Source organism: Bactrocera dorsalis, chromosome 3 (assembly GCF_023373825.1).
Source record: "Bactrocera dorsalis isolate Fly_Bdor chromosome 3, ASM2337382v1, whole genome shotgun sequence".
NCBI lineage: Eukaryota > Metazoa > Arthropoda > Insecta > Diptera > Tephritidae > Bactrocera > Bactrocera dorsalis.
Window position 1 is genome coordinate 9,505,574 of NC_064305.1, and position 27,062 is coordinate 9,532,635.

Here is a 27,062-nt window from a genome sequence, read left to right on the forward strand (position 1 = left end):
TCTGAGGTGATCTAGTGACTGATGCCTAGAGCATACTAAAAAAAAAAAAGCATTATGGAGGGAACACTACTCCAGCCTGCTGAATGGCAGCGAAAGTATTAGACAATGTGATGGTGAACCCGAATCTCCAATCGATGACGATGTTGCAAACATTCCATTGCCCGACCATGAAGAACTTCAAATAAGAATTACCCATTTGAAGAACAGCAAGGCGACGAGGGTCGATGGATTGCCGGCCGAGCTATTTAAGCACGACGGCGAAGAACCGATAAGGAGCATGCATAAGCTTGTCCAATCTACAAAAAAGGGAAATCTCACAATCTGCGCCAACTACCGTGGGATAGACATCCTCAATATAGTTTCACATATAAAGTTCTATCGAACGTATCATGTGAAAGCCCATCGTCAACAAACTGTTTGGACATCATTAGTGTGGCTTCAGGTCTGGCAAATCAGCAACCGACCAGATATTCACCAGGCGCCAAATCTTAGAAAAGAACCATGAAAGGAGAATCGACACACACCATCTCTTCGTCGATTTCAAAGCCGCTTTTGACAGCACGAAAAGGAGCTGCCTTTCTGCTGCGGTTTCTGAATTTGGTTCCCCGCAAAACTAATACGGCTCTGTAAACTGACGTTGAGCAGTACCTAAAACTTCGTCAGGATCGGAAATAGCCACTCAGAGTCGATCGATACCAAACGAGACTCTCGATCGTGCGACTTCCTCAATCTAGCCATGGAGAAAATAATTCGATCTGCATAACGTATTCGAGCAGATACAATCTTCTATAAGAGTGTACAGCTGCTGGATATACTAATAATACAGATATCGTTGGCCTTAACATCTCCGCCGTTAGTTCTGCTTTCTCCAAAGCGGAAGCAAAGCAAATGGGTCTGACAGTGAAAGAGAGCAAGACGAAATATCTCCTGTCATCTAACAAATAATAGCTACTTGGCTCTCACGTCACTGTTGATAGTCTTGACTACGAAGTCACAGATAACTTTGTCTGTCTTGGAACCAGTATTAACACCAGAAACAATGTCAGCTCTTGCCAACAGGTACTACTTTGGAATGAGTAGGCAATTGAGAATTAAGGTCGAAAGGTTCTGCGGAAGATTTATGGTCCCCTGCGCTTTGGCAACTGCGAATACCTCAGTCAATGGAACGATGAGCTGTACGAGATATACGAGATATACGACGCCATTGATATAGTTCAGTGGCTGGCTAGGGCATATCCTCCGACTGGATGAAAACACTCCAGCTGTGAGAGTATTCGACACAGTACCCGCCGAGGAAAGTAGAGGTAGAGGAGAACCTTGGCTCCGTTGGAAAGACCAGGCGAAGAATGATCTGGCTACACTTGGAATCCCCCATAGGCGCGTTAAGCAGTATCTACGCCACTAAAGAAGAATAAGAACTGAACTTTTTGCCCGTTCTAATAAACTTATTCTTAATTTTCTAAGGTGAAAGCCCTCAACCGCTACATCCATCAACCACTTTCATATTCCGTTTCATTCTGGGGACTCATGAGGGGCGGAGACTTCGCTGGAGTATGAATAGCTAACTCTTCAAAGCTGATTTCTGATTAGAAATTTTCCTTGAACTTAAAAATTAATACCAATAAGATCTGAAATCTCACTGAAATCTAAAAATATTACGGAAGTGCAAAACCTCTCATTATATACATCCCTCTACAACGGCGAAACTTATTAACGTTATAAAAAGCTATCGCTAATTGAACGCATTTAAATTCGCCACGAAAAGGTGCGAATGAATTGCGCATGCGCACATCAAAATATTTGCGTTTGCGTCGTAAAACGAAAATTCAAGCAAATTTTAACTGTCCAATGCATGTCAATATGTATGTATGTAGTTGTAATAGAAATGGTGCAATAAAAAAGCTCGTAAAAATGCGAGCACTCTGGTGACACTTACACATAACAGGGCCGCTCCGCGCATGTAACGCCTGGCTTACAGATCTTGCCGTCACCAACCATGCCGGCCGGACAGCGGCCGCACCTCAGGCCCGCCATTGTCTCAAAGCAGTCAACACCTGCAACAAAAGCGGATAAGAAGAAAGCAAACAAAAAAAAATATATATAGTAACAATAAATAAAGCGAGAGCGAACAATAAAGGAGAAAACCGAGTAACAATAAAGCGAGTAACTGCGATAAAAACGGTCGAGCCGAGCGCTGGTGTGCGCGCTGCAAACAGCTAAGTATTTGTTTAGGCCATCAAAGAAGCGTTCGACCAGAGTAGGCTTTTTGGGTTGACCAAAGCTAATGTAGCGATTTGCAGGCGTTGCAATCAGCGAAATTAAATTCGGCATTTGACTCTAACGGCTACTTACCAGGATAACATGGATTCGCAGTGCGACAAGTCGGTTCGATGCGTAGACTGTTGCTGGCGGTGGGCTCTTTGCAGCCAGCGCAGTTCTCTAGCAGTTTGCGCAAGTAGGCGATCTCTTCGCGTTGGTGGGCGATATCTTCGCGCAGCAATTTCACCAAAGCCATTAAGTCGCTGATGGATTTTGCGAGGGCGTCTATGAAGAAAAGAATCAAGAGTGAAACAAACAAAAAGAGGCAAGTAAACAAAAACAACAGCAGTACGTATAAGAATAATGAGTGGTAAGATGACACAAGAACATATGGTTGAAGGTATATGTACACAAGCAGTAATTGAAATAGGTACCCATGTCTTTGATGGATCAGAAAATTGCCTAATGTAAGTAAGTGTAAAGCCAAGTCAGATTATCTGTGAACGCTTATCTATAATTTCAAGCCATCTTTACGGACTAAGTGTGTTCTAAGAAGACTAAGTTTGGAAATGAAATGATAGTTCTACTGAACGGTTCCGAGGACCAATGTTCTCCGTTCGCCTTTGAGTTCATCCCAAGAAACCCAATATTCTGGAGAAGACAGAAGAAGAGATCCTAACCAAACAATGCATTTTTTGGCTGCAAACTTCATCTAGAGTTAGAGTGTCCTGATGATTTATCTACTCCTATCCGAAATTCTTCGTCGATCTGGTTTTTCTGACTTTTGATTTCTCAAAAACCAAATTTATTTCTCTGCTTGAGAGACCTCTACTTCAAGCAAATATCATTATCTTTTTCAGTCTTCTATGCATTTTTGGGGTTTTGGTACAAGTTTCCGTCGGCTAGATAGACTACCTTGGGCTTGCTTCGCCTTTTCAAGCGGCTGCATGATATTTCAGGTCTAGCGAAAATTCCTTTCTTTATAGCTTCGAAAACCTACAGCGTCCTCAGCCCACACTTTCCTTTATCTCCTGCATTTGCGAGACTTAAGAATATTTACAACCAAGCTGCTCAACCTATAGAAGTTTTGAACCATACTTAACATGGCATACATAAAAGCTCAAAGGAACATCTGTAATAAGTAACGAAAGCTTTACAATACTGCTTTTTATAAGATTCAATAAACCACTTGTACCACATTCATAAGCATATTTTCGAAATCAAGCTAAACAAGTAAGGAAGGGTTAAGTTCGGGTGTCACCGAACATTTTATACTCTCGCACGATAAAGTGATAATCGAGATTTCATTATCCGTCATTTACATATTTTTTTATTTTGCTGTAAAATTAATTATAATTAAAATCTGAGAGATTTACCGATATTTTCGGTGAAAAATTAGGTTAGGTTAGGTTGGGCACTGAGTTCTTCGTGTTCGATATCAGGGACCTTGAAAAGTTATGGTCCGATCACAACAATTTTTCCACAAGGGATACCTCAGCTCACATCCGTATTTGAGTAAAGTTTTATTCCGCTATGATCATTGGTTTCTAATGTATATATTATACAGAGAAGGCATCAGATGGAATTCAAAATAGCGCTATATTGGAAGAAGGCGTGGTTGAGAACCGATTTCGCCCATATTTAGTATATGTCATCAGGGTGTTAAGGAAATATTATAAACCGAATTTCATTGAAATCGGTCGAGAAGTTCCTGAGATATGGTTTTTGGTCCATAAGTGGGCGACGCCACGCCCATCTTCAATTTTTAAAAATAGGCTGGGTGCAGCTTCCTTCTGCCATTTCTTCCGTAAAATTTTGTGTTTCTGACGTTTTTTGTTAGTCGGTTAACGCACTTTTAGTGATTTTCAACATAACCTTTGTATGGGAGGTGGGCGTGGTTACTATCCGACTTCTTCCATTTTTGAACTGTATGTAGAAATTCCTGAAGGAAACGATTCTGTAGAGTTTCGTTGACATAGCTATAGTAGTTTCCGAGATATGTACAAAAAACTTAGTAGGGGGCGGGGCCACGCCCACTTTTCCAAAAAAATTACGACCAAATATGCCCCTCCCTAATGCGATCCTTTGTGCCAAATTTTACTTTAATATCTTTATTTATGGCTTAGTTATGACACTTTATAGGTTTTCGGTTTCCGCCATTTTGTGGGCGTGGCAGTGGGCCGATTTTGCCCATCTTCGAACTTGACCTTCTTATGGAGCCAAGAAATACGTGTACCAAGTTTCATCATGATAGCTCAATTTTTACTCAAGTTACAGCTTGCACGGACGGACGGACAGACGGACGGACGGACGGACAGACAGACATCCGGATTTCAACTCTACTCGTCACCCTGATCACTTTGGTATATATAACCCTATATCTAACTCTTTTAGTTTTAGGACTTACAAACAACTGTTATGTGAACAAAACTATAATACTCTCTTTAGCAACTTTGTTGCGAGAGTATAAAAAGGATCATCTACATCTTAAGAGTTTTTTTAAGCTTTGTCATCCCGATCTATTTGATAAACGGAAAAAGCTCTAAGAAACAGCGGTGATAAGTAACGAAAGTTTTTCTAATTCTGTTTTTTATAACCCCTTGTACTGCTTATATCAGCAAATTCTCGAAATCGAAAAAAGCTCTAAGGATCATAAAAGCTTAAGAGCGCTTTTTTAAGCTTTGTCGGACAGATCGAAAAACTTTTAAATTCAGCTATTTATAAGATTCGATACTACTATTATGTACTACTTTTATAAGCAAATTTTCGAAACTGAGCTAAAAAAGCTCTAAGGAACATCAATATTAAGCATAAGAGAGCTTTTTTAAGCTGCGCGATTAAATAAGAATTACTTTTTGACTACCTAAAACCGATAAGCCACTCGCATTTTGAAGTCCAATGCAATTTAAAGCCAATGTACTCATTTTATTGACCATGAGTGTACTAATAAGAACGCGGTGTGCCGCTAAAGCGCAGCTAAATTAAGTCAGAGCAGCGCTGAAGACACACAAATAGCAGCAAAAAAATAACAAAAAGAATGATTGTAGACTAAGCCCGAAGAGGAGGCACTATAACCGGTGAGGGGGAACTATGTGCAAAGCGAAAAAAGCGCAAAAAATACACGTTTGCATTGCCGCCAATGTTGTTGCCGTCATTTAAGGCGTTTATTACTGTAAGAATACTGGTCGGTGGGCTTGCACTGCTGTGTATTGCTGCGCATGCGCAGCTGCATGTGGGCTAAGCGAGGTCTGTTTGTGCGCAAGGTATGATAGTAGCAGCGGCAGGCAAAATAACAATAATAATACAGCGGTGTGGCATAACAAAGAGACGCACAGCGCTTATTTTGCCAAGCAATCCATTTCATACACTGCAATTGCCAGTTCGCACATTTCGATAATCCATGGAGGCTACCATGTCGTCGCTAATGTCGATTGACACTACCGACTACACCCAAGCGCGCATGTCACAGTGCCTGATTGTGGTGTGTAGCTAAATACGCTGCACTGTCGCGGCGAACTGTGGGATGCCGTCATGGGCGAAACCAAAAGCAGCAGTTGTGAAGGCGCTCTAGTAGTATTTTGCTAAAAAAAAATTAATTACGCTTAGGATAAGCTGATTAATTTCCAACAAAATTTTTGTTTGTAGATATAGCTTTTTAAACAGCTTCGAAAGCTCTAGTTACACGAACTATAAACTGATCCGGTTCCATGGGCTTAAAAGAAATTAAGTGAGTCTAACGCAGAAGTCAATAGAAATACATGATCGTGATGTTCTCAGTGTCGTATCATCAGTTCTGTCATCAAAGTTGAAAAAGCTTTGAAGGTACGGAGCCAATCAATGACCAATCGCGGTATATTAATATATGTTATGTTAAGACCATGAAAGAGAGTGACTATGACATGTAATTCGCACTATTAGCTTTTACAAACTTGTATCTGGAAAAATAAGAAAGCTCAAGCGCTCATCTTTTGAAGCTTTTTGTAAATTGACTTTCAAATTGGTCTAAGAAAAGCATATCGGGTGCAGAACTAACAGTGAAAATAAACCTTTTTTAAGCTTTTTAGAAATATCACTCGAAGCTTTTGTACGTTAAAGTCTGAAAAAGCTTTTTAGGCAAGTTTAGTACGAATGTTCCTTAGAGCTTTTTTCTATTTAGAAAAATTGCTTATATAAGTAGTACAAGGGGTTTATCCAAACTTAAAAAAAGCTTTATTGAAAAGCTTTCGGTACTTATCACTACCGTTTTTAAGAGCTTTTTCCGGTTGTTAAATGGATCTGGATGATGAAGCTTAAAAAGCGCTCTTAAGATGTGGATGACCTTAGAGCTTTTTTTAGTTCGACTTTGAAAATTTGCTTATGAAAGTAGTGCAAGGTGTTTATCGAAACTTATAATGAAAAGGTTTTGTTACATATCACAGATTTTCCTTTGAGCTTTTTCCGTTTATCAAATGCATCGTGAGCGATCTTAAGATGTGAATGATCCTTAGAGCTTTTTTTGGTCGACTTCGAAAATTTGTTGATATAGTAAGAAATACAAGCGGTTTATCGAAACTTATATAAAGTTGTTTTGAAAAGTTTTTATTTCCAATCACAGGTGTTCCTTTGAGCTTTTTTCAGTTGTTATACAACTAGGTCATAAATTTGTTATAAAAATATTGAAGCCACTCCCACATCACTTTGTATGCACTGAGTTATTGTAATTCCGGCTTTCTTCACCCTTTTTCTCACACTGTACGCCAAAAGCGAGTGTGGGCTTCGTCTATTAAATGAATTGACAGTTTCAAAGAAGAATGTGAGCTGCACTCGAGATATGCAAATGAGTTGAGACAAATTGATGGAGAAGTAGAAAGCGAAAATACAGGAAGTGAACACACAATAACAACAAAAAAACTAGAAATAAACCAGTAATTAAATAAAGATTTACACAAATGACACTAAAGACCGCACAACTATTGCCATCTATAAAGTGTAATAACTTAAAATAATCAAAACAAGCCTCCATATCGAAAAGGGAAAATTAAAATAAAAACATTTCTGAAGATGAAACTGTGAAAATTTCCATATTTTACCTTCACAATCGCCATGCATCATCGGTATATCGCCGCGTTGTTCGAAATCTAACGGCAATTGACGTTGCGTGAAGCGCTCATAACTGCTGTCCGAGTTGTAGAAGTTGCGCACGTCGCGTTTTTTATTTTTCTCTGCAATGAAAAGGCAACAACAATTGGAAAAAAGCAACAACAATTAATAAGAGCAACAATAAATGCAGAAAAGCAATAAAAAATATAAAATGTCAATAAAAAAATATTTATTAAACCACTTTCCGGCGTTTGCAGTCACAAACCACACTAAGCGCCTACTTACCACGCTCTGTGGTGACTTTCGTCTTCAGCATGCGCCTATTGCCGCGCCGATTGAGACCTTTCTGACAGTTGGCGCGCTGCAGCGCATGCTCCAAATTGCCATCAAAATGCAAGGGATATTTGCGTTCGCGGAACTGCGAAAGAGTATGAAAACATACAGTTACTTGAGTTAACAGTTATTACAAATTCCAAATTTATGACACCTTCCGTTCACTTTACCACATTTTATTACGTATTTAAATCTGGCTTACCAACTTAATAACCGGATCATCCATCTGTATGTACAATTTCGAGAGGTTCATGTCGAGTTCGTGAGCGTCGCTCTCTTTACAATCTACGAGGAGCGCAATGCGATTTTTGTGAAAGTGCAACGCCATCGAGCGTATCGTGCTCGTCTCGTTGATGTTCGGTATGACGAATTGTAAGGACTCCGTTACACCGCTGGCGCTAATGTCCAGCGTGACACGCTGCTCGCGTCGATCCAGGAAAAAGGAGAACTTATGCTTCAATGTTGGGAAGTCGATCATGAAAAGTGCTTCGATGGAGATATGCAATTTGCGACGGGGACTGTTGAAGAGAGAGAGAGAAGAGAGAGAAAAAATGAGATTGGATGAGTGATTGATATGATATAGCAAAAAGAGCGAAATTTCTTATTTTATGAGACCATGAGACTTAAGAGCTAAAAACTACAAAGTTATAATCAGATCTCCGACTACTGGTTCTATAACAGTGGTACAATAATTTCGTTGTTCGTCTTATATCGTAAAATAAATTTGTTTTAGAGTCATCGTCCCAAATAGGTTTTTAATATTGCCTTGGTAGCGTATATAGGGTAAGACTTTTTGGGTGTCTTTTGTGCCACTTTGAGCCGAAACATAAAGAAAATATAGTCAAATAGGGGGAAAGAAAGAATTAGAAGTTCTTTCTATATCTAAAGATCTCAGGTTTGACTTTTTATAACTGACTGAGGACAGAGTGCGAAATTTATGCTTCAAAGTTAGGAGGGAGAAAAGAAGTTATAGATAGAGAGAGATGGAGTCAGCGAGAGTGTAATAAAGGTATAAACAGAGAAGGCTAGACAGGAAAAATGAGTGAGGGAGTAAAAGAATGTTAGAGATAATGCCTATATCAATTTCTATCCAACTAGATCAAGTATGTAAAGAATCTTTAATACGATTTATTGACTTTTAAATTCTTTTATTATATTTCTCACTTATTTTGAAGCATTTATCTCAAATAGCCTTCATAACTTACCGTATGTGTCGCATAGAAATCACACAATCTCCCTTTTTGATGTGTTGCTCCAGTTCGGCGGACGCCACTGTAAAAAAAAATTAAAGTTATTGGTTCAAAAATGATGAATGATGATGAATGTGAAATAAATTTATAATCTAAGATGTATATATATATGTATATATACAAATTTTGCTGCGATTTTCGCCAAAACTATGCCAAATATTTGGTAATCAAAGAAACTTGCAAGCGCAAATATTTATTGATAAATATTAAGGAAAAATTATTAATTCAGCTTTGGCACCCACCTGGATCCAGTGACAGCGATGATACATCGCCAACCCACCATGATGTGGCGACCAAAATAAATAAGAGCCGCCAATTCATTGCTCAGCTTCGCGGAAAACAACGCGGTGGCCTGCAATTTGTTGTGCTTGTGGTTGTTGTTGTAGCGCTTTAAAGCGGTTTATGAAACTTAAAAATTGTTATCGAATTTGCTGTTGTTGCTGTTGTAATTCTTAATTGTTTGCATATGTAAGTATGTGTGTACTTGTCTCTGATATCTGTCGGCGTCTTATCGAATATTCGTCAGCTGCAAAAATTTACAAAATAAACAATAAGCCAATGAAACGGGCGTTACGAATTGCAAGAGCAAAGTAAATACAAGATGTTGTGACACAAAGTTTGCATAAATTTATGAAGAATTTTGTTTGCAAATATTTTATTTTTATTTTTGCATTGATTACGAAAATGATTTTTGAGTATATGTTGTTGTTGTAGGCAGATATGAAACTCAAATAAAAAAAAATTATAATTTAAAGAAAATATTTTTTAATATACATATTAACCTTCATTTTTTTAAATTTTTTTTAATTATTAATAATTAAAAAAATTACTAAAATACATATTTGCTAGAAGAATGCAAAATATAATATAAAAAATATTATTTTTGCTTTTCCTTTTCCTTTTCATTACATATATCAAAAAACTTAAATTTCCAAAAAATATTTTAGGAAAAAAATTTTAAATAACGGGTGATTTTTTTGAGGTTAGGATTTTCATGCATTAGTATTTGACAGATCACGTGGGATTTCAGACATGGTGTCAAAGAGAAAGATGCTCAGTATGCTTTGACATTTCATCATGAATAGACTTACTAACGAGCAACGCTTGCAAATCATTGAATTTTATTACCAAAATCAGTGTTCGGTTCGAAATGTGTTTCGCGCTTTACGTCCGATTTATGGTCTACATAATCGAGGCTCATTTCTGGTTGAATGGCTACGTAAATAAGCAAAATTGCCGCATTTGGGGTGAAGAGCAACCAGAAGCCGTTCAAGAACTGCCCATGCATCCCGAAAAATGCACTGTTTGGTGTGGTTTGTACGCTGGTGGAATCATTGGACCGTATTTTTTCAAAGATGCTGTTGGACGCAACGTTACGGTGAATGGCGATCGCTATCGTTCGATGCTAACAAACTTTTTGTTGCCAAAAATGGAAGAACTGAACTTGGTTGACATGTGGTTTCAACAAGATGGCGCTACATGCCACACAGCTCGCGATTCTATGGCCATTTTGAGGGAAAACTTCGGACAACAATTCATCTCAAGAAATGGACCCGTAAGTTGGCCACCAAGATCATGCGATTTAACGCCTTTAGACTATTTTTTGTGGGGCTACGTCAAGTCTAAAGTCTACAGAAATAAGCCAGCAACTATTCCAGCTTTGGAAGACAACATTTCCGAAGAAATTCGGGCTATTCCGGCCGAAATGCTCGAAAAAGTTGCCCAAAATTGGACTTTCCGAATGGACCACCTAAGACGCAGCCGCGGTCAACATTTAAATGAAATTATCTTCAAAAAGTAAATGTCATGAACCAATCTAACGTTTCAAATAAAGAACCGATGAGATTTTGCAAATTTTATGCGTTTTTTTTTTAAAAAAAGTTATCAAGCTCTTAAAAAATCACCCTATATAAATAAGAGTAAAAGTTTGATCAATTGCAAACGTTTTTTATTTATTTTTTGGGCAAGAAAAAATTTATATTAAACAAAACTTTTTTATGAAAATTTTTGTTGAAAACATATTTTTAGGAAGCAATATGTATTAGTTCAACAGAAAATCTGAATTTTTCGTAAATTTATTAATAAAAAGTTTTTTTTAATTTTTAAGAAATAAAAATTAAAAAAAAAAATTTGAAAAAAAAACACATTTGAAATAAAAATTTTGAAATTTAAAAAAAAAAAAAATTTATGAAATTTCTGCAAAGAACATTGCAAACAAAAATTTTTTTTAAATATTTCAAAAACAAAATTTTGAAAACTTTTTATGAAATTTTTGCAAAGAATATTTATTGCAAAAAACATATTATTTTAAGTTAAATTTATTTATTCAATAAGAAGTCTTAATATATTTTAATAAAATCCTGAAATATATTTTTCTCAAGAGGAAAACTGTGAAAATATAATTAAAACCAAACTCGATAGTTTTGAAGTTTTCTTTACTAAATTTTCAATTTCTAATATAAAAGATAGTTTAAGTACGGTAAGCAAATTATAATTTTTTTGCATTATGATGAATGAATTTATTTTTTTTAAACTAAGTTTTTTGCCCAAAAACATATTTTTCAATATTCAAAAAAAATTTTTCCCAAAAATGTGCACAAATCACATAGCTTTATGCCAATGCCATCACGCGTAATTATACAGTAGCCAATTGGCCAGTCAAACACACAAATCTATTATCATTTATTCGTTGACAGCTGAGTTGATAAAAGACCTCGCACAACACAAACAACACACATACAAACACACACACACCCAAGTGTCAACTACAAAAATCGTGCGTCGCTGCGTCGTGAGTGTGGGGGATCGGGAAGAAGGCGATGCGTTTGGGTGGAAGCGTGTTACTCGTTACACCACATTCAATGTGGCAGCGTCGCAGAAATGTCATCGCGTGGAATGTGGCAAAGAGACAAACCGGCAAATGCAACCAAATTCAGTCAACAAATGTTGCCGTTGCCATAATTGAGTCGCGCACGACTTGTCAACACAGTTGGAAGATGCCGTAAACGCAAAGGCAAATGTGACAACAACATAGAATAAATAAATGTATGCACAATAGAAAAATAAATTATAATATTCTTTATGAAAAGGCCAAAATTTGGTATTGCTAGAGAACAGCTGGAAAGTTCACGTTTATTATTTAGAATTTATTAGAAATTATACATTAAAGGGCTCACTGCAGCCTCTGTTGTTAAGTGATCACCAAACAGAGAGAGATAGAAGTTGAGAGTACCGAAAAGAGTAGAGTGGGACAATAAACTGCGCGAGTAAGGTAGAAAGTGAAAGACAGATAGGGACTTATATAGTACATCGTTCCGTTCGCTTACTATATTATATTTTCATTCGCACATGTCTGTAATTCTCAACCAGCCTATAATTTTATTATATTTGTGACTTAGACTAGACTGACTAAAGTTAAACATAAGACTCAACCATCTTTTCATCCATTACGAAAAGTAAGTGGAAGGACAAACCTTTAATAGATATTCGACAGGGCTTGATTTTCCCATTGGTTCAACGCTTCTTGTTTTTCACTAAAGAGCGCAAAGTTTCGTAAGTATAGTAAGGCCTCTAAAGCTGGAATAGCTTATAGAAAACACAGAAAGCCACACACATATACTAAGCGACGATGCTTTAAACTACATATGCATTAGGTATATCTCTTCTTGAAAATTGCTTCTAAAGTAAACATTTTGGGCCTAGATCTGTTGTTACAAATGATGTGACTTCCTTATTGACTTGAAAGTGGAAGTTCTTTTCTAAAGGGAATTAAGAAAACTAAACCCAGCAATTATACCGGATTTCCGGTTTGACATGTAACACAGAAAATAATAGAGCGGAAATGGCTACACGAGATAGTACCAAGGTCTTGAATACCAATATATTCATGGATGGATAAAAATATGCATTCATTATTGGCAAATACTCGAACGAATAGACCCCGTACAGCACGCAGTCAGGAAAATATGGCAGCCGTAGCTAAGACTGTACACGAAGACCATGGATAGTCGATTCGGCACCGCTTGCAGCAACTCGGACTGATACTCAAATACAGCTTGTGCAAGAACTGAAACCACCTAAACCGACATCGCTTCGAACTATGGGCTCATGAAAATTTCCAAGAAGATCCGATGTTTTCGAACCAAATTTTGTTGAGGGATGACGCTCATTTTTGGATCAATGGTTATGTTAACAAGTAAAATTTCCACTTTTGGAACGATGAACAACCTAAAGTGATTCAAGAGCTGCCATTTCATTCATGAAAACAACGGTTTGGTGTGGCTTGTGGGCCAGTGGAATCGTCAGTCCATATTTCTTCAAAAATAATGCCGACGAAAATGTAACCGTCAATGGCGACCGTTATCGCACCAGGTTTACGGACTATTTGATGCCTAAAATGGAAGCTCTTGATCTCGGCTTAGACATTTAGTTTCAATAAGACGGCGCCACTTCTCACACATCGCATCAATCAATGAATCTGTTGAGAGAACTCATCGGTGAGAGGTTTTTCTGTAGGGATATATAAAGTAGAAAGTATATGCGAACAGTCCCGCTTCGGCCTTGTAGGGAAACATTACGCGTGTCATTAGCAGGTCGAATGAGTCTTGAAATATTGGACTCAATGGATGGACTAAGGGAGAAGTAGACGTAGACGTCTTATATGAAGAAAGAAAAATAAGTTTTATATATAAAAAATTTATTTTTTTTTATTTACGTACTTTACTAAGAGGAATCAATAAAAATATGTTTTGTCTTTTTTTCTTTCCCCCTCTCGAGCTGTGAGCTCAACTTAATTTGATGTAATCCCGTTAAGTAAATTGCCAAACCAGTCAGCCCGCCAAATAAAGCCTTCCATTTAGATTGTTGCCAGCTGAAGAGTACTAACACAGTCAGTAAGAATAAATCTACATTTATGGGCAAAAGCCAATCAAGCTGAACTCATTCGAGCTTTTTAAAAAGTGTCCCGCAATTTTGATGCTTCAAAAGGTTCACAAGTCACCAAGCGGCGTGGTAAGAAATGAACTCACTCCAATATGCTTAAATGGACTGTAAGCTAATTATATAAATACGAGTATGTAGAAGAAGCTATATCATAACCTTAAATCACGTAGCAGCGATTGTGTCATACACCAACAAAAGCTACCAGTTTTCACTTTCTTATTCATTGTTAGAAAATCTCAACGCGCGACGCAGGAAATAGCAGCTTAAATGAATTCTTCACAACCCACACACTTGAAATGACGTGTGAAAAAACTCGGTAAACTAAATCAAGTAGAAAGGAAATTCCAAGCGGCTTTTCTAACCCACCGCTACACGCTTTTCAACTATGCCACTTTAAAACGGCCAAACACTGTTTGCCGAAAGGCTCAGTAGTGATTGCTTGAAAGAAAGCAGTGGGTAATCAATACAGCCGATCAGTGACAGTTGAGGTGTCAGTTTTTCCCCCCAATCCTTTGTCAACCTTGCAACGTACTTATGCCTACTTAAGTTTACATTTATGTCTTCGTATATGTGTAGCAGCATTCGGCTATCTAACGATCAGTGCGTCTGTCAGTTTGGCTTGATCGCACAGCGACGATCTTCATATCTCATATGTATAATCTGTGCGACTGTCGGATCAGCATTCTTCGCCTCGGCAGCAACAACAACAACGCGCCGTAGCTGTCATTTGGCCTGCTGTGAGCTACTGAACTCACTTTGTGACGGTTTGATAAGCCGCTTACAGCTTTTTGCCGCTGCAATCGATTGTTGGCCGCAAGGCTGTCTAACTGTTGTTACAATTGTATACATTTTTATTGCATTTTATGTAATGTGGTTGGTGTACTTGTTGCTTTTCTAAGGCTCTGCATAATTTTTGCTCTTCATTAGCCTGAATGAAGTCAACTTAGGTACTACAACCGGTGGTTAGAAGTGATCATATTCGACTAGAGTAATGTGAGCTGGAAATCCATGGTAAATAGAGAAGATATTTTGGGGGAAGAATCGATTAAAAACCATAGATTGATCCTTATAAGTAGATTATTGGAATTTTATTTGTGATTAAAAGGTTCGGTATTTCAATCTACCACGATGTAATGTCGCTGCTGTTGAGTAGAATAGAGAGTCGGAGCTATTGATAAGGAAGAGCTGTCTTTAAGAAAAGTTTTCTTATCATAACGATCTCCATTTCTATAATTTAAAATATCGCAGTAAGCTCGGAAATAAAATCTTTTTGAGGGTTTTTTAAGAGTTTGCGCCTTCCGCCGACCTTTAGCTTCTTTGAACTGTTTCCTCAGGGAGATATTCGACTGAAAACAATGAAAGATTATTATGATAAATTCTTTCTTTCCTGAGAAACCCAACTTTTTTTGGAGGCTCGATGTGAAGAACAAACATTAAAACTTTATCCACGTCTCAGTCTTAAACTAGTCCAATATAGCGATGTACTGTTTGATAAAATTATTAAGTCTGCTTTATGGAGGTAATATATACTGGGTTAAGTAAAAAGTTTGTATATAGTATCAACAACTTTCCGGCAGTAGTATTAAACTATCCTTCATACTAACCGCTTTTCTACCCTTTTAGGGGGATTTACTGCTGAGCAAAGTGCTAAAAGGAATTGTTTGATGACAAATTTTGACTGAGAATTTGTTGCAAGCAGAATTTGGAAATCCAACCTCAAAAATGACTATGTCTGACAAGCAGCCTATTTCATCCCAAGGTACACCTCTAGTCTCCTCGATACTCTTCTTCACTGCGAACGACGCTCTAACGACCAAGCTATTTCAGTATAAACATATATGTAATCAAGAAAGTAACTCACACATCAGTTACTAACTCCGTGTCGATTCCTGGATACCCCTCTTCACTGCGAACGACGCTCTGACGACCGAGCACAGTTAGTATAAACATATCATCAGCAAAGTGGAAACTTCTGCCAACCTAGGACTCTATAGACAGCTTCGAAGCTAGCCGGAATTGACTACCTAAACCGAAGTAAACAAAAATACACATATAACACTCGGAAATACTAAAGAGCTGAACATATATCATCAACCTTCTGATCAAGCTGCTATAATGAGGATCGGAAGCTATGTAATCCGGAAAGAAACTACGAACTAAGTTTCGATCGACTAAGTTAGCTCACACACCAACAAATAACTCCGTCTCGATAGGACAAGTTTTCATTACCACACTATCTAAAATTAGACTCAAGTTTATAGAAATTGTGCAGCTTACAACTGGCACCTTAAAGTACTTTTGAAAGTGACCGAAAAACGAATTGATATTGTTTACTGGATACACATTCCATTGGTACAAATGCGAAGTGTAAATTAGCACTGCACCATACTACCGCTCTACTTAGGATACTATACACCTCTCGCTTCATGCATTTAAATAATATTTTGTTGTGACACATTCTTCACTTGCATTTCTAGCTCATGACATCACTTCCTGCGCCGCGTTCGCAGCCGCTGCATTCAAAATTTACACCAATGCAAATATGTAAAGGCAACTCGTTGACAGGTTTACTTTTAATACCGCAACGAAATATTTTAAATCGCATTAAAGTAATAAAGCAGAATGTGTGAAGGTGGCAGGCAAACACCTACATCAAGAGCGCGACACAGAAAGCTACAGAGTTCATACAAATAAAGTGAGTTTTCATTATTAATTTTTTGCATTCAATAATAATGAATGATTCAGATAATGGCTTAACGCGGCAAAGCACTTTTTCGCTATAAAAAAATCGGTAAATAAGAGCATCAACTCGTCGGGAACTGAAAAGGATCCCTTAGACAATCTCTCTACCACGACAAATAGCTGTAAATTTCGATTTAGCACTATCATTTAACTTTTTTCGAAATCACCACTTTTTCAGATATACTCAAACACCATGCAACAACAGGACACTCACGCGTAGCAAGACGCTCTCTGCATATTTTCATAGCGATCACCTCACACAACACAACTCAACACATAGCAAAAAAGGAATATTTTGTAAACAAGATCCACAAGATCACCACAAAGGCGCTTTCCGCCGCCCACTTACTATACATACAAGCAACCACTGAACAACACTAAGCGCGCTCCAAACACTTCGCGCGACGCGTGCACAAGAACTTCGAAGGCACACTAAAATTCTCTGCGCTCACTCACCGCGTGGTACGACGCTCGTGTCGTACGGCGTAGAAATGATTAGCGCGTTCAACGCGTTCAGTGGGATCACCGTATTGGGCGCGTGTATGCAACTGTTGTCGCTGTCAAACGTCAACAACAAATGTTGCGCGTTCGGCTGCTGCTACAACAACTGCCAGCTCCTGCTGTTATTGCTGTTGCGCTGGCTGTTGCTGCCACCAGTTGACAAAAGTGCTAGCGGCGACTTTTTATGGCGATTGACGAGCGCGCCAGGTAGCCGCCAAGCGAGTGATCGACGATCTGGCCGCGGTCACGGCGGTGGCGGTGGCGCTGCTTAAACGACATGTACCAAATTCGTGTGGCGTGTTGTGTGAGCAAAGTGTAGCGACTTGGCTGGTTGGTTGGTGCATATGCGCACGCGCGTAGGCAGACGAGTTTTTCCGCAAGTCAAATGTTTTTTGGCCAGAGAGTTGGGCAGCAGCGGCAACAGCAGCAGCTTGCGCGTTGTTAGTCGCCGTTAGCGACAGCAAATGCAACAGCTAGAGTTGAGTCAACATGTTCTCATGCTGCGGACAGCTGTTGTTGGCTGTCAGTGGAAAATGCAAGCAACGCGCGCCACTACATTTGTCTGCGGCCACGCGCTTAGTCGTCGAGTTGTTTGTAGCACGCGAGCGCTTTTTAGACATCGAACGTGTTCGAAGCGCGCCGACGAACAAGCAAACAAGTAGTTGCACCAATTTCAATAAGCTCATACACATTCCTTTGATGATACAGTGGGGGCAGGTAGTGGAAAAAATGTATTTGGTCCGTAAGTGTTTGAAAGGAATCATCAAAATAGTCTGAAAGTACCGAAGCTCCGTCGGGTTTTGGTTCGCGTTGTACACTGAACAACATTCCCTTTTGTACAAATTTGAAAGTAATGATAAAGCCTCGCATGAAACACTGTAGCTTCGCTCACAGGGTGTTTCCTCAATTTAACTTTGTGTTTGGGTTACCGTAATTTAACGATAGTCGTACTTGTGCAACGATATGAGATCTTCAAACAAGGTTCTGGGATTTGAAAGCTCCGTTTCGTAAGATCTCGATTCAAAATCTGATCCAAAGTTACAAAGTTCAGGCCAGACACTATAGAAGACATTCCGAAATAAGGAAGAGCAACATCTAGAATCCGGATATGGTTTTTGTAATGCCTGGTTTCAGACAGAAGATCTCTGAGGCACCTCTGACTGTCGTTAGATCGCATAAAATGGATAAATAAAGATTAAGCTAATAAAAACAAGAAAACAGAAAATAATTCGAGGTACAGAGCTGAATAGTGAAGATTCAATCTTCTGCAAGGTTTAGCTGTACACCGTACGCTGTTGACATCGATAGAATTGGCCCCAACATTCGCGTCTTTAGTTTCGCTTTCTGCAGACTGGATAAGGAAATGAAACAAATGGTTCTGAGGGCAAGACTAAATATCTCCTGTCATCAAACAAACCGTCGTCGCACGGCTTGGCTCCCTCGTCACTGATGAGAATTATAACTTCGAAGTTGTTGATATTCTCGTCTATCTTGGAACCAGCATTAACACAAAGAATAACGCGAGCATCGAAATCCAACGCAAAATTGCTTTTGCCAACAGGTGCTACTTCTGACTGAATTGCGAAGTACAGTCCTCTCCCAAACTCCTCAAGTTCCTAATTACTTCCGTCCTCCTGTATGGTTCAGAGGCAAGGATAATGCCATCATCTGATGAGTCGGCATTACAAGTTTTCGAGGTTCTGTGGAAGATTTATGGTCCTTTGGTCATCTGAATGTACGAAAGCACTCCAACTCTGAGAGTATTCGGCGCAGTAACCGCCGGACATGCAGAAGCAGACCTCAACTCCATTAGAAAGACTAGGTCGAGAAGGAGCTGAGTACACTTGAAATCGCCAAAAAGTGAAAAGGAAGGACGACTAAATACTATATTTTAACAATATTTCCCCAACCCAAACCCATTGTGCACACACAGCACAGCGCGCATTTCAAACTTGTTACTCAGCCTGCTGGCAAGCCACAGCGCTGCTTGTTGCCGTCGAAACGCGATCGTGCGCCTTCGGGTGTATGTCTGTACGTGTGCCTGTGCGCTTGCATATTGGTTGCGACAACAATTTTGGCGCCTACGCATTGCACACAAACAATTCAAACGACCAATCGAAATGTGTTGTTAAAAAATAAGCGAAGTAGGAAAATTAATATCTTTCCCATAAATAAAGTTAAACCAAAGATAAAAACACAAATCTGCAGAAAAGCGCAAAAAAAGACAAAAATAAGACAAATCGTAAAGAAAATTGATGTAAAAATTAAATCGATGATTGCGTGCTTGACCAGTTAACGGTGCATTTTTTCGGCCACAAAATCGATTACAGCGCGAAAGTGGAACGTTACACATACGCCGTCCAAGTGGTGGGCAGCAGAGGGGCTGCCGTATGACAGATACACCTAAGCGTGCTAAATTGAAATTTTTATTGAAAATGGTGGGATGAAGCTGTTTAGCACTTCTAATTGATTGGAAAAATATATTTGGAAAAGCATAGCTATTGGGGGAGGTTTAGCAGAAAATATTTTTCCGAGGCTAACGTGGAGCTTATCAAATATTTTTAGAGAAAAAACTGAAAATTTTGGTTTTAAAAATTTATGAAATTGAAAAATATATTACAATTTCATGTTAGAGTAATTTTTATAAAAAAAAATAACTGTTTTACTATTTTCAGGTTATGGCACTTAATAAATTTTAAAATTGATATCAGCGATTTATTTAGTAACTGATCTATGGGTTAGAAAACAAGTAAATATTTTATACCTATAAAATTTGTTTTTTTAATTACGCTAAGGATTTCTGGAAACAAAAGGTATGATAAGGTCGACATTCGACAGAAAAAATTATGCTAAGTATTGCTGGAAACATAAAATATGCTAAGTTCAACATCGGTTAAAAAATGTGTGACCAATAATTTCAAACTAAGCCCACTGTGAAATGTAACAGTAATTTGTAAAAATGTAGTAAATGTCGAAACTAAGCACCGAATGCACTGAGTATTCATTAATGGTTGATATTTCGTCGGGTTTTCTTTCAACACCAGATCAACTTGCTTCGTTTCGCTATTAAAATAAGAGTTAGGGGTAAACACGAAGCATTTTGGTCAAGAAATTGATGGTTGGTGATTTTTTATAAATAATATTGTAGACAACAACTTGCTGTGAAACCCTTTTTTTTCTTTTGATAAGGGAAAAAATTCCAAACAAGTAAGCATTTCAGACGAAACGCAATACCGGGAACCACTTTTTGGGATTTCAGGCTTAAAACCTAAACTAACCCAAACCTTTTGTAGTAATCCGACTAAATTGTGATTTACGTGAACTTTAAGGTCCATTCACATACAACTCTTCTCTTTGCTTAACAGCTAATAACGGGTGATTTTTTGAGGTTAAGATTTTCATGCATTAGTATTTGACAGATCACGTGGGATTTCAGACATGGTGTCAAAGAGAAAGATGCTCAGTATGCTTTGACATTTCATCATGAATAGACTTACTAACGAGCAACGCTTGCAAATCATTGAATTTTATTACCAAAATCAGTGTTCGGTTCGAAAATTTTTTATCGACAAATTTTGTTCAGCGATGAGGCTCATTTCTGGTTGAATGGCTACGTAAATAAGCAAAATTGCCGCATTTGGGGTGAAGAGCAACCAGAAGCCGTTCAAGAACTGCCCATGCATCCCGAAAAATGCACTGTTTGGTGTGGTTTGTACGCTGGTGGAATCATTGGACCGTATTTTTTCAAAGATGCTGTTGGACGCAACGTTACGGTGAATGGCGATCGCTATCGTTCGATGCTAACAAACTTTTTGTTGCCAAAAATGGAAGAACTGAACTTGGTTGACATGTGGTTTCAACAAGATGGCGCTACATGCCACACAGCTCGCGATTCTATGGCCATTTTGGGGGAAAACTTCGGACAACAATTCATCTCAAGAAATGGACCCGTAAGTTGGCCACCAAGATCATGCGATTTAACGCCTTTAGACTATTTTTTGTGGGGCTACGTCAAGTCTAAAGTCTACAGAAATAAGCCAGCAACTATTCCAGCTTTGGAAGACAACATTTCCGAAGAAATTCGGGCTATTCCGGCCGAAATGCTCGAAAAAGTTGCCCAAGTAAATGTCATGAACCAATCTAACGTTTCAAATAAAGAACCGATGAGATTTTGCAAATTTTATGCGTTTTTTTTTTTAAAAAAGTTATCAAGCTCTTAAAAAATCACCCTTTACATACTTTCAGTATTTCTCTGTTATAAAAATGGCGCCTTGGATAAGCATATGTAAAAGATAACAGTTTACAAATATTTTCCTTCGCTTCGCTTCGCGTCGAGAACTTTTTATATGAATGCACTCACGCAAAATTGTAATCCAACTTTTCTGCCAAAACAAACTTCTCACGCAAAAGCTCTATGAGATCAAACAATATAGAGAAGCAAGCAGCGAGAAATAGAGCTACAGAGAAAAATTGACAGGTGTAGAGAGAAAACACAAAGCAATGAGTATCAAGAAAGACCAAATTACAGAAGGAGATACTTGCGAGAACTTTTTATATGAAAGCGTACATCAAACTCTTCTTTCAAAATAAATGTCTGACGCAAAGCGAAGCAAAACTTCTATGTGAACCGGCCATTAGACTGTCACGTCAACCATTAACCCTTTTCTTTGAATAATATATTATTTGGTTGACACAGGTTTCATGTTCTTTCTTATAAATCTGAATCAAATTATATTATGTCCAGTTCTCTTTTCACCTTTGATTATTTCGAATGAACGACCAGATTTTCCATCCATAAATTTCGGAGATTATGGCATCTGAGGTTTACCTTAACTTCATAATGGCAACTAAAAATTAAAGAAAAGTATTTCTACCTTTAGACTTAATAAATGTTCTTTGCTTTTTTCTCTCATTTTATTGCAACCTCGAGAATGCTAATTGGGTTTGATGGTCCACATTAGAAAGAGACAGTGAGGGAGCTTCGAAAAAACATGAGAAAAGAGATAGAGAAGGAAAGTGAGAGCGAGACGAAACTAAATAGAAAGATTGACAGATTAAGACAGGAAATAGAGAGCTAGTATCGCCACCCTGCTATCAGAGCGGATAGTCACTTCTTCAAAGGAGGCTGTAGTTCGGAGCAGTAAATCTATTACTACCTTAATAGCCGCAACATCGCCTCGAAAAAAACTGCATTGGTCAGGAAGTCTGAAATTGAAGTTCATAGAGAGTGCCTGGCAATACAACCCTATGCCAACCTTCCACCCAAGTTTTGACCCATCCGTAAATAATATCACTGCCTCTCTCCTTCAATAGCTTCTACCACACACAATCCACAGCTTCCTCGCAGGTATGTGGGTGGAGAAAAACCGAGAGAGCTTAGTTTGGCGACTCATTGATCCATAAGGATCGGTATAAACTCAAAGCGTGTGACGATTTTGAAATGCTCAGGCTTGGGAAAGAATAAAGAGAGTGATTAAAGATCGAAGAAACATTTTAGTTTATATATCATTAGCAAAACTATGAAGAAAGAGAAATATTTAAAGATACAGAGATCAAAGAAGATAGAAAAATTACTTCGACAGTCGAAACTAGAGAGACAGATTAACTGATCTTAATGGAGAATACGAAGCAAGGAGTATTTAGAACAAGCGAAAATGAAAGGAAAAAGAGAAGGTGGTAAGAAGGTACTAAACATGGGATAAACGGAAGGAAAAAACTGAAATGACAAAAATAGGAGAAACTGTACAGAAAAAGAATGAAATATTGTGAAATTAATAATTAAGTGTCTTGAAGAATATTATTATCAGAGATGGCCAGTTGACTAAGTACTAAGTCTATGGAATGATGTATGACTTTGAATTTCATAACGTCCATCGATTTACGCCATTGGGCGTTTAACCTTTTTTTGGAACTAAAAACTATATATAAATTTTTTTTTTAATTTTTGATATCTCGCTATAACAATATATCAAAACTTGACTTTGTATGCAATTTTAGAAAGTCCACTTTTAACATTTTACAACTCTACCTTTTCTTTTTTTATAACTTCACCAGTTTCTCTACAAACACACCCAATTTGTCAAAGCTAATTAAAAGGCATTTAAGTAATTTCCTTCGAACACACTTTATTATCTGTTTGATTACCCTAAAATGCGGCAAGTAACAGCAAAAATGTCCAAACTCTATAATAGCAAATAAATTAAATGACAAATGCGGCCTATAAAAAGTGGCTTGTATGTGGTGGACACAAAAATGCCGCTAGTAGAAAGGCAACAAAACGCTGCGAGACTCAACCTTTCGCTTTCATTAGTTAAACGCCCACCTTTTAGTCGCTGTTATTGTTTTGTTTAACGGCTTGCCAGGCAGTTAACAGTTCACTTGACTAGGCAACGCAGCATTTAACGAAATTCAAAAGACCAAATATGGCAAAGCATAAATCAAGTTGAAATTAAAATTCAAAATCAATTCAGAAAATTGGAAAATCAACTTCAAATCAAATCAAATTTCAACATTATTAACTTGATTGCTATTGTAGCTCATGCTAATGCAAGCTATCAAGTCAATAGGCGGGCGCTGCATAAGCCAGATAAATGAGGTGTCAAAGTGTGGCAAAATAAACGATTTTTTACAAATTTCAATATAAATAATCAAATAAAAAAAGGTTTAAAAATAATAAAAAAATTAAAAAAAAAAATTATGAAAAATACAAAAAAATATAAATAAAAACACATTTGTTATGCCTACACAAAGCTTAATATATACAGACAGACAGCCGATATTAGTTTATTTCTTATTTCATATTTTTCTTTAATCAAATTCATATGCACTGTCATCTTCCGCGCTGCGCTTGTGCCCAAACCACGCCGTCGCAGTTTTCAAATCATTACGAAAAGTGCAATAAATTTTTCAACGTTGCAAAGTTTTACGAAATATTTATTTACGATTTATTTGCTATTGTCCACATAAATATTTTTCTTTGGTGTTTTTTACAAAAATTGACATATTTATTTAGCCAGCTATGTGGCAAGCTAGTGCTTGATTATTTATGTGGTCCCTACGTGGGATGAAGTATGACATGAAGATATATATAAATTTCATTTTTGCCGTTTGATTGTCAATTTGAAAGAGAGGGGAGATAAATAGATATGCATATATGTATGTATAATTTGGAGTCACTAAGTTTTGAATTTAAATATGTAATAAATATATTGTTTTCTGATACTAAAATAAATTATATTTAAATTTTATTTTAAATAGTGAGTTTTAAATATTTTTTCAATTTTTTTTTTTTTTTTAATTTTAAGATTCGAATTTATTCTTATATTTTTATATATATATATATTTTTATACTAAAAATACTTAAATGTCTCTCACGAAATTTTTTTTATGAAATATGCAATATAAAAAAATATTTTTTTTTATGGAAAATAAAGTTACATTTTTTTAATTAACAACAATTTGTTTATTTGTTTTTCTATTTCTTTTACACATTATGTAATTTTTTTATATTAAATATATCTTAATTTTTTTATAAAATTTTTTTTTCATAAAAAAATATTTTTTAATGTATTTTTTTGCTATCTAAGTCTTTTACACATTATAAATTTTTTTTCTTATATTAAAAATATGTTAATGTCTTTATAAAAATATTTTTCCTAAAAAAAAATATTTTTTTCTTTTATAACTAATTTTTTTGTTAAATTTTTTTATTTTCTAATGAAAATTTTTTTTGAGAAATATTATTTTCTTTACTATACTATTTCATAAAATGTTACTATTATTTTCTTATAAACTTTTTTTAAATAAGAAATAACGTTTTCTTCCATTTAACATTTTATAAAATGCCCTAAGTTCAGGTTTTAAAATATATCTGAAGAGCTTTTAAATATTTCCGTGCAATTCTGAAAATCAATTAATTTTTTTTAAGTAAAAATATCTGTTTTATTAAAATTATTTTTTTATTAACTTTTCTTTATATCTTTAATGTAACATTTTTTTCATAAAATTAAAAATAAAAAAAGTCAATTTTTTTTTAATTATTTTTACATCTGAAAGTCATATTAATTTTTTTAAAACAAATTAATTTTTTATTTTAAATTTAATGAAAAATTTGTTTATTTTTTTGTTATTATTTTGAATGAAAAAAAATTTATTCCAGTATTGATTTTTTTAATTTTATATTAAGATTTTTGTAATGTAACATTTATTAAAATTTTATTAGTTAAATGCTTTTATTTGGATTTTAAAGTAGTTTTTGAATTTATTCAATATTTTTTATTCCATTCCCCTATTGTTCGAACCTACTCTATTCCATCCAGTTTGTGATGTCTAAAAGTGTGAGCGCCCAAGCGTTAGAGTTTTAATATCGCAAACGCAAAACAAACAAGAAGGAAGTGCTGAGATGTTTTCACTTCGTCTTCTTTCATACAGCTTCTGCAGTAGACGTCCAATATCTTACCTCAACCTTACTGTTTGGACACCGATAGTGTAATGGCTTGTGAAAATACCCACAACTAGGGAAACGTTAGACTTACTGAGGGAAAAGAACTAACTTGATCTCTTCTGATTGATTTAGGACCATAGGATCTTGTGACAGCACTTAACCCGATGGTAGCCTAGCGCTGCGCAAGTTCAAGCGAAGCTCAGCTATTAAATAGTAGAATGCCGACCCGCTCATCAGCTTTACAGTTGACTGTGATTCCGCTGTGGCCTATCGCCCATACTAGTCTCATCACAAAGTGGATCGATGCTATTGTTGGCGAGGTAAGGCATTCCCTAACCAGCCCTGACTGCACTGTTAGTGAGCTTAATGCTAGTATCGCCACACTGCTGTAAATCTAGTGCTACCTTAATAGTCGCAACCTCGGCTCGAAAAAACTGCTACAGTTGGGAAGTATTAAACTGAAGTTGATTGAGACTTCCTGTTAATATAGGCCTATAAGAACCTTCTCCTCAAGCTTTGTCTCATCTATAAGGAAACTCAACCTTATCGAATGGTTTTTCTATATTCAGTTAATACTTGACAGCCCATCGATAGTATTTTTAAAGAGAAAAAGATCTCTGAAACCCCTCAATCTCTGCGGAGTCCCTTATAGCTGGTAGTTCTTAACAAATACTGATATGTTACTTTTGAGAGACAGAATATTATGTACTGTGATGAATATTTCTATTGGAATATGAGCGCTTTATCCGTACTTTTATGTCAAGAAACATTGAATTTGACTTTCCACTCCCGTACTTACCTCTTTAGTAAGACAAATGTTTTAATTAATACAGTTGCTAGAAAAAGTTTTCATATATGTTTTTAACGATTTTTTTTCACTCTTAAAAATCATAAAATTATTTCATAATTTTCAATATGTAAGCCTTACGACACTAAACTTGTTAGACTATTTATTTGCTTTTCACTTCATATGTCACATATACATATATGCATCCAATTTAATGCTTGTATGCTGTATTTTGTACGCACTGCAAAAACTAAAATTTATTTTATTAAAGACACTCACGCGCACACTTTAACCGCGCGCACGCTTCTGAACAGCCCTAAGCGGTAACAAATCACCGAATCCCGAACGCGAGCAGCCAATTGCCAAACCGCAGCGGCTAACGTCTGACGCACAGACAGCCTAAGGTAAAGCATTTAAAGATCCAATAAAAACCGAATACGCCGGATGACGTTGCCATAAAAAAAGCGAAATTAAAATAATTTCGGCCATTAGTGGACCGTGCGCGCGGCTAAGGAGCGCGCGAAATGAAAACTAAAAACTCAAAACAAATACGAAACACACGACAAATGACAGCGAAAACCGAAACGACAACCGCCAAAAACATTTACAACAATAACGATTAAGAGAAACACAAACAAAAACAACAGCGCATGTAGAACAAGTGACAAGCATGTCAAGCGGCCGGTGTGAAGCCAATAAAAACAAGGCAATAAAACTAATAAAAAAC

General features: G+C 36.9%; 1 protein-coding gene across 6 annotated transcripts in view; it reads right to left on the reverse strand.

Annotated features, from left to right (window-relative positions):
- Positions 1 to 26,569, reverse strand: part of LOC105222583 (cartilage oligomeric matrix protein) — a 44,236-nt gene extending 17,667 nt beyond the window's left edge. The window contains exons 1-8 of one of the 6 annotated variants that reach the window (XM_011199967.3): positions 26,348 to 26,569; positions 9,164 to 9,447; positions 8,877 to 8,943; positions 7,874 to 8,189; positions 7,624 to 7,756; positions 7,329 to 7,460; positions 2,353 to 2,544; positions 1,937 to 2,054 (exon numbers count right to left, since the gene is read on the reverse strand). In XM_011199967.3, the coding sequence (XP_011198269.2) occupies positions 1,937 to 2,054; positions 2,353 to 2,544; positions 7,329 to 7,460; positions 7,624 to 7,756; positions 7,874 to 8,189; positions 8,877 to 8,943; positions 9,164 to 9,242 (1,037 nt within the window). In that variant the 5' untranslated portion in view covers positions 9,243 to 9,447; positions 26,348 to 26,569. The other 5 variants (XM_011199966.4, XM_011199968.4, XM_011199965.4 and 2 more) reach the window with 5 other exon arrangements.
- Between the last annotated feature and the right edge of the window lie 493 nt (positions 26,570 to 27,062).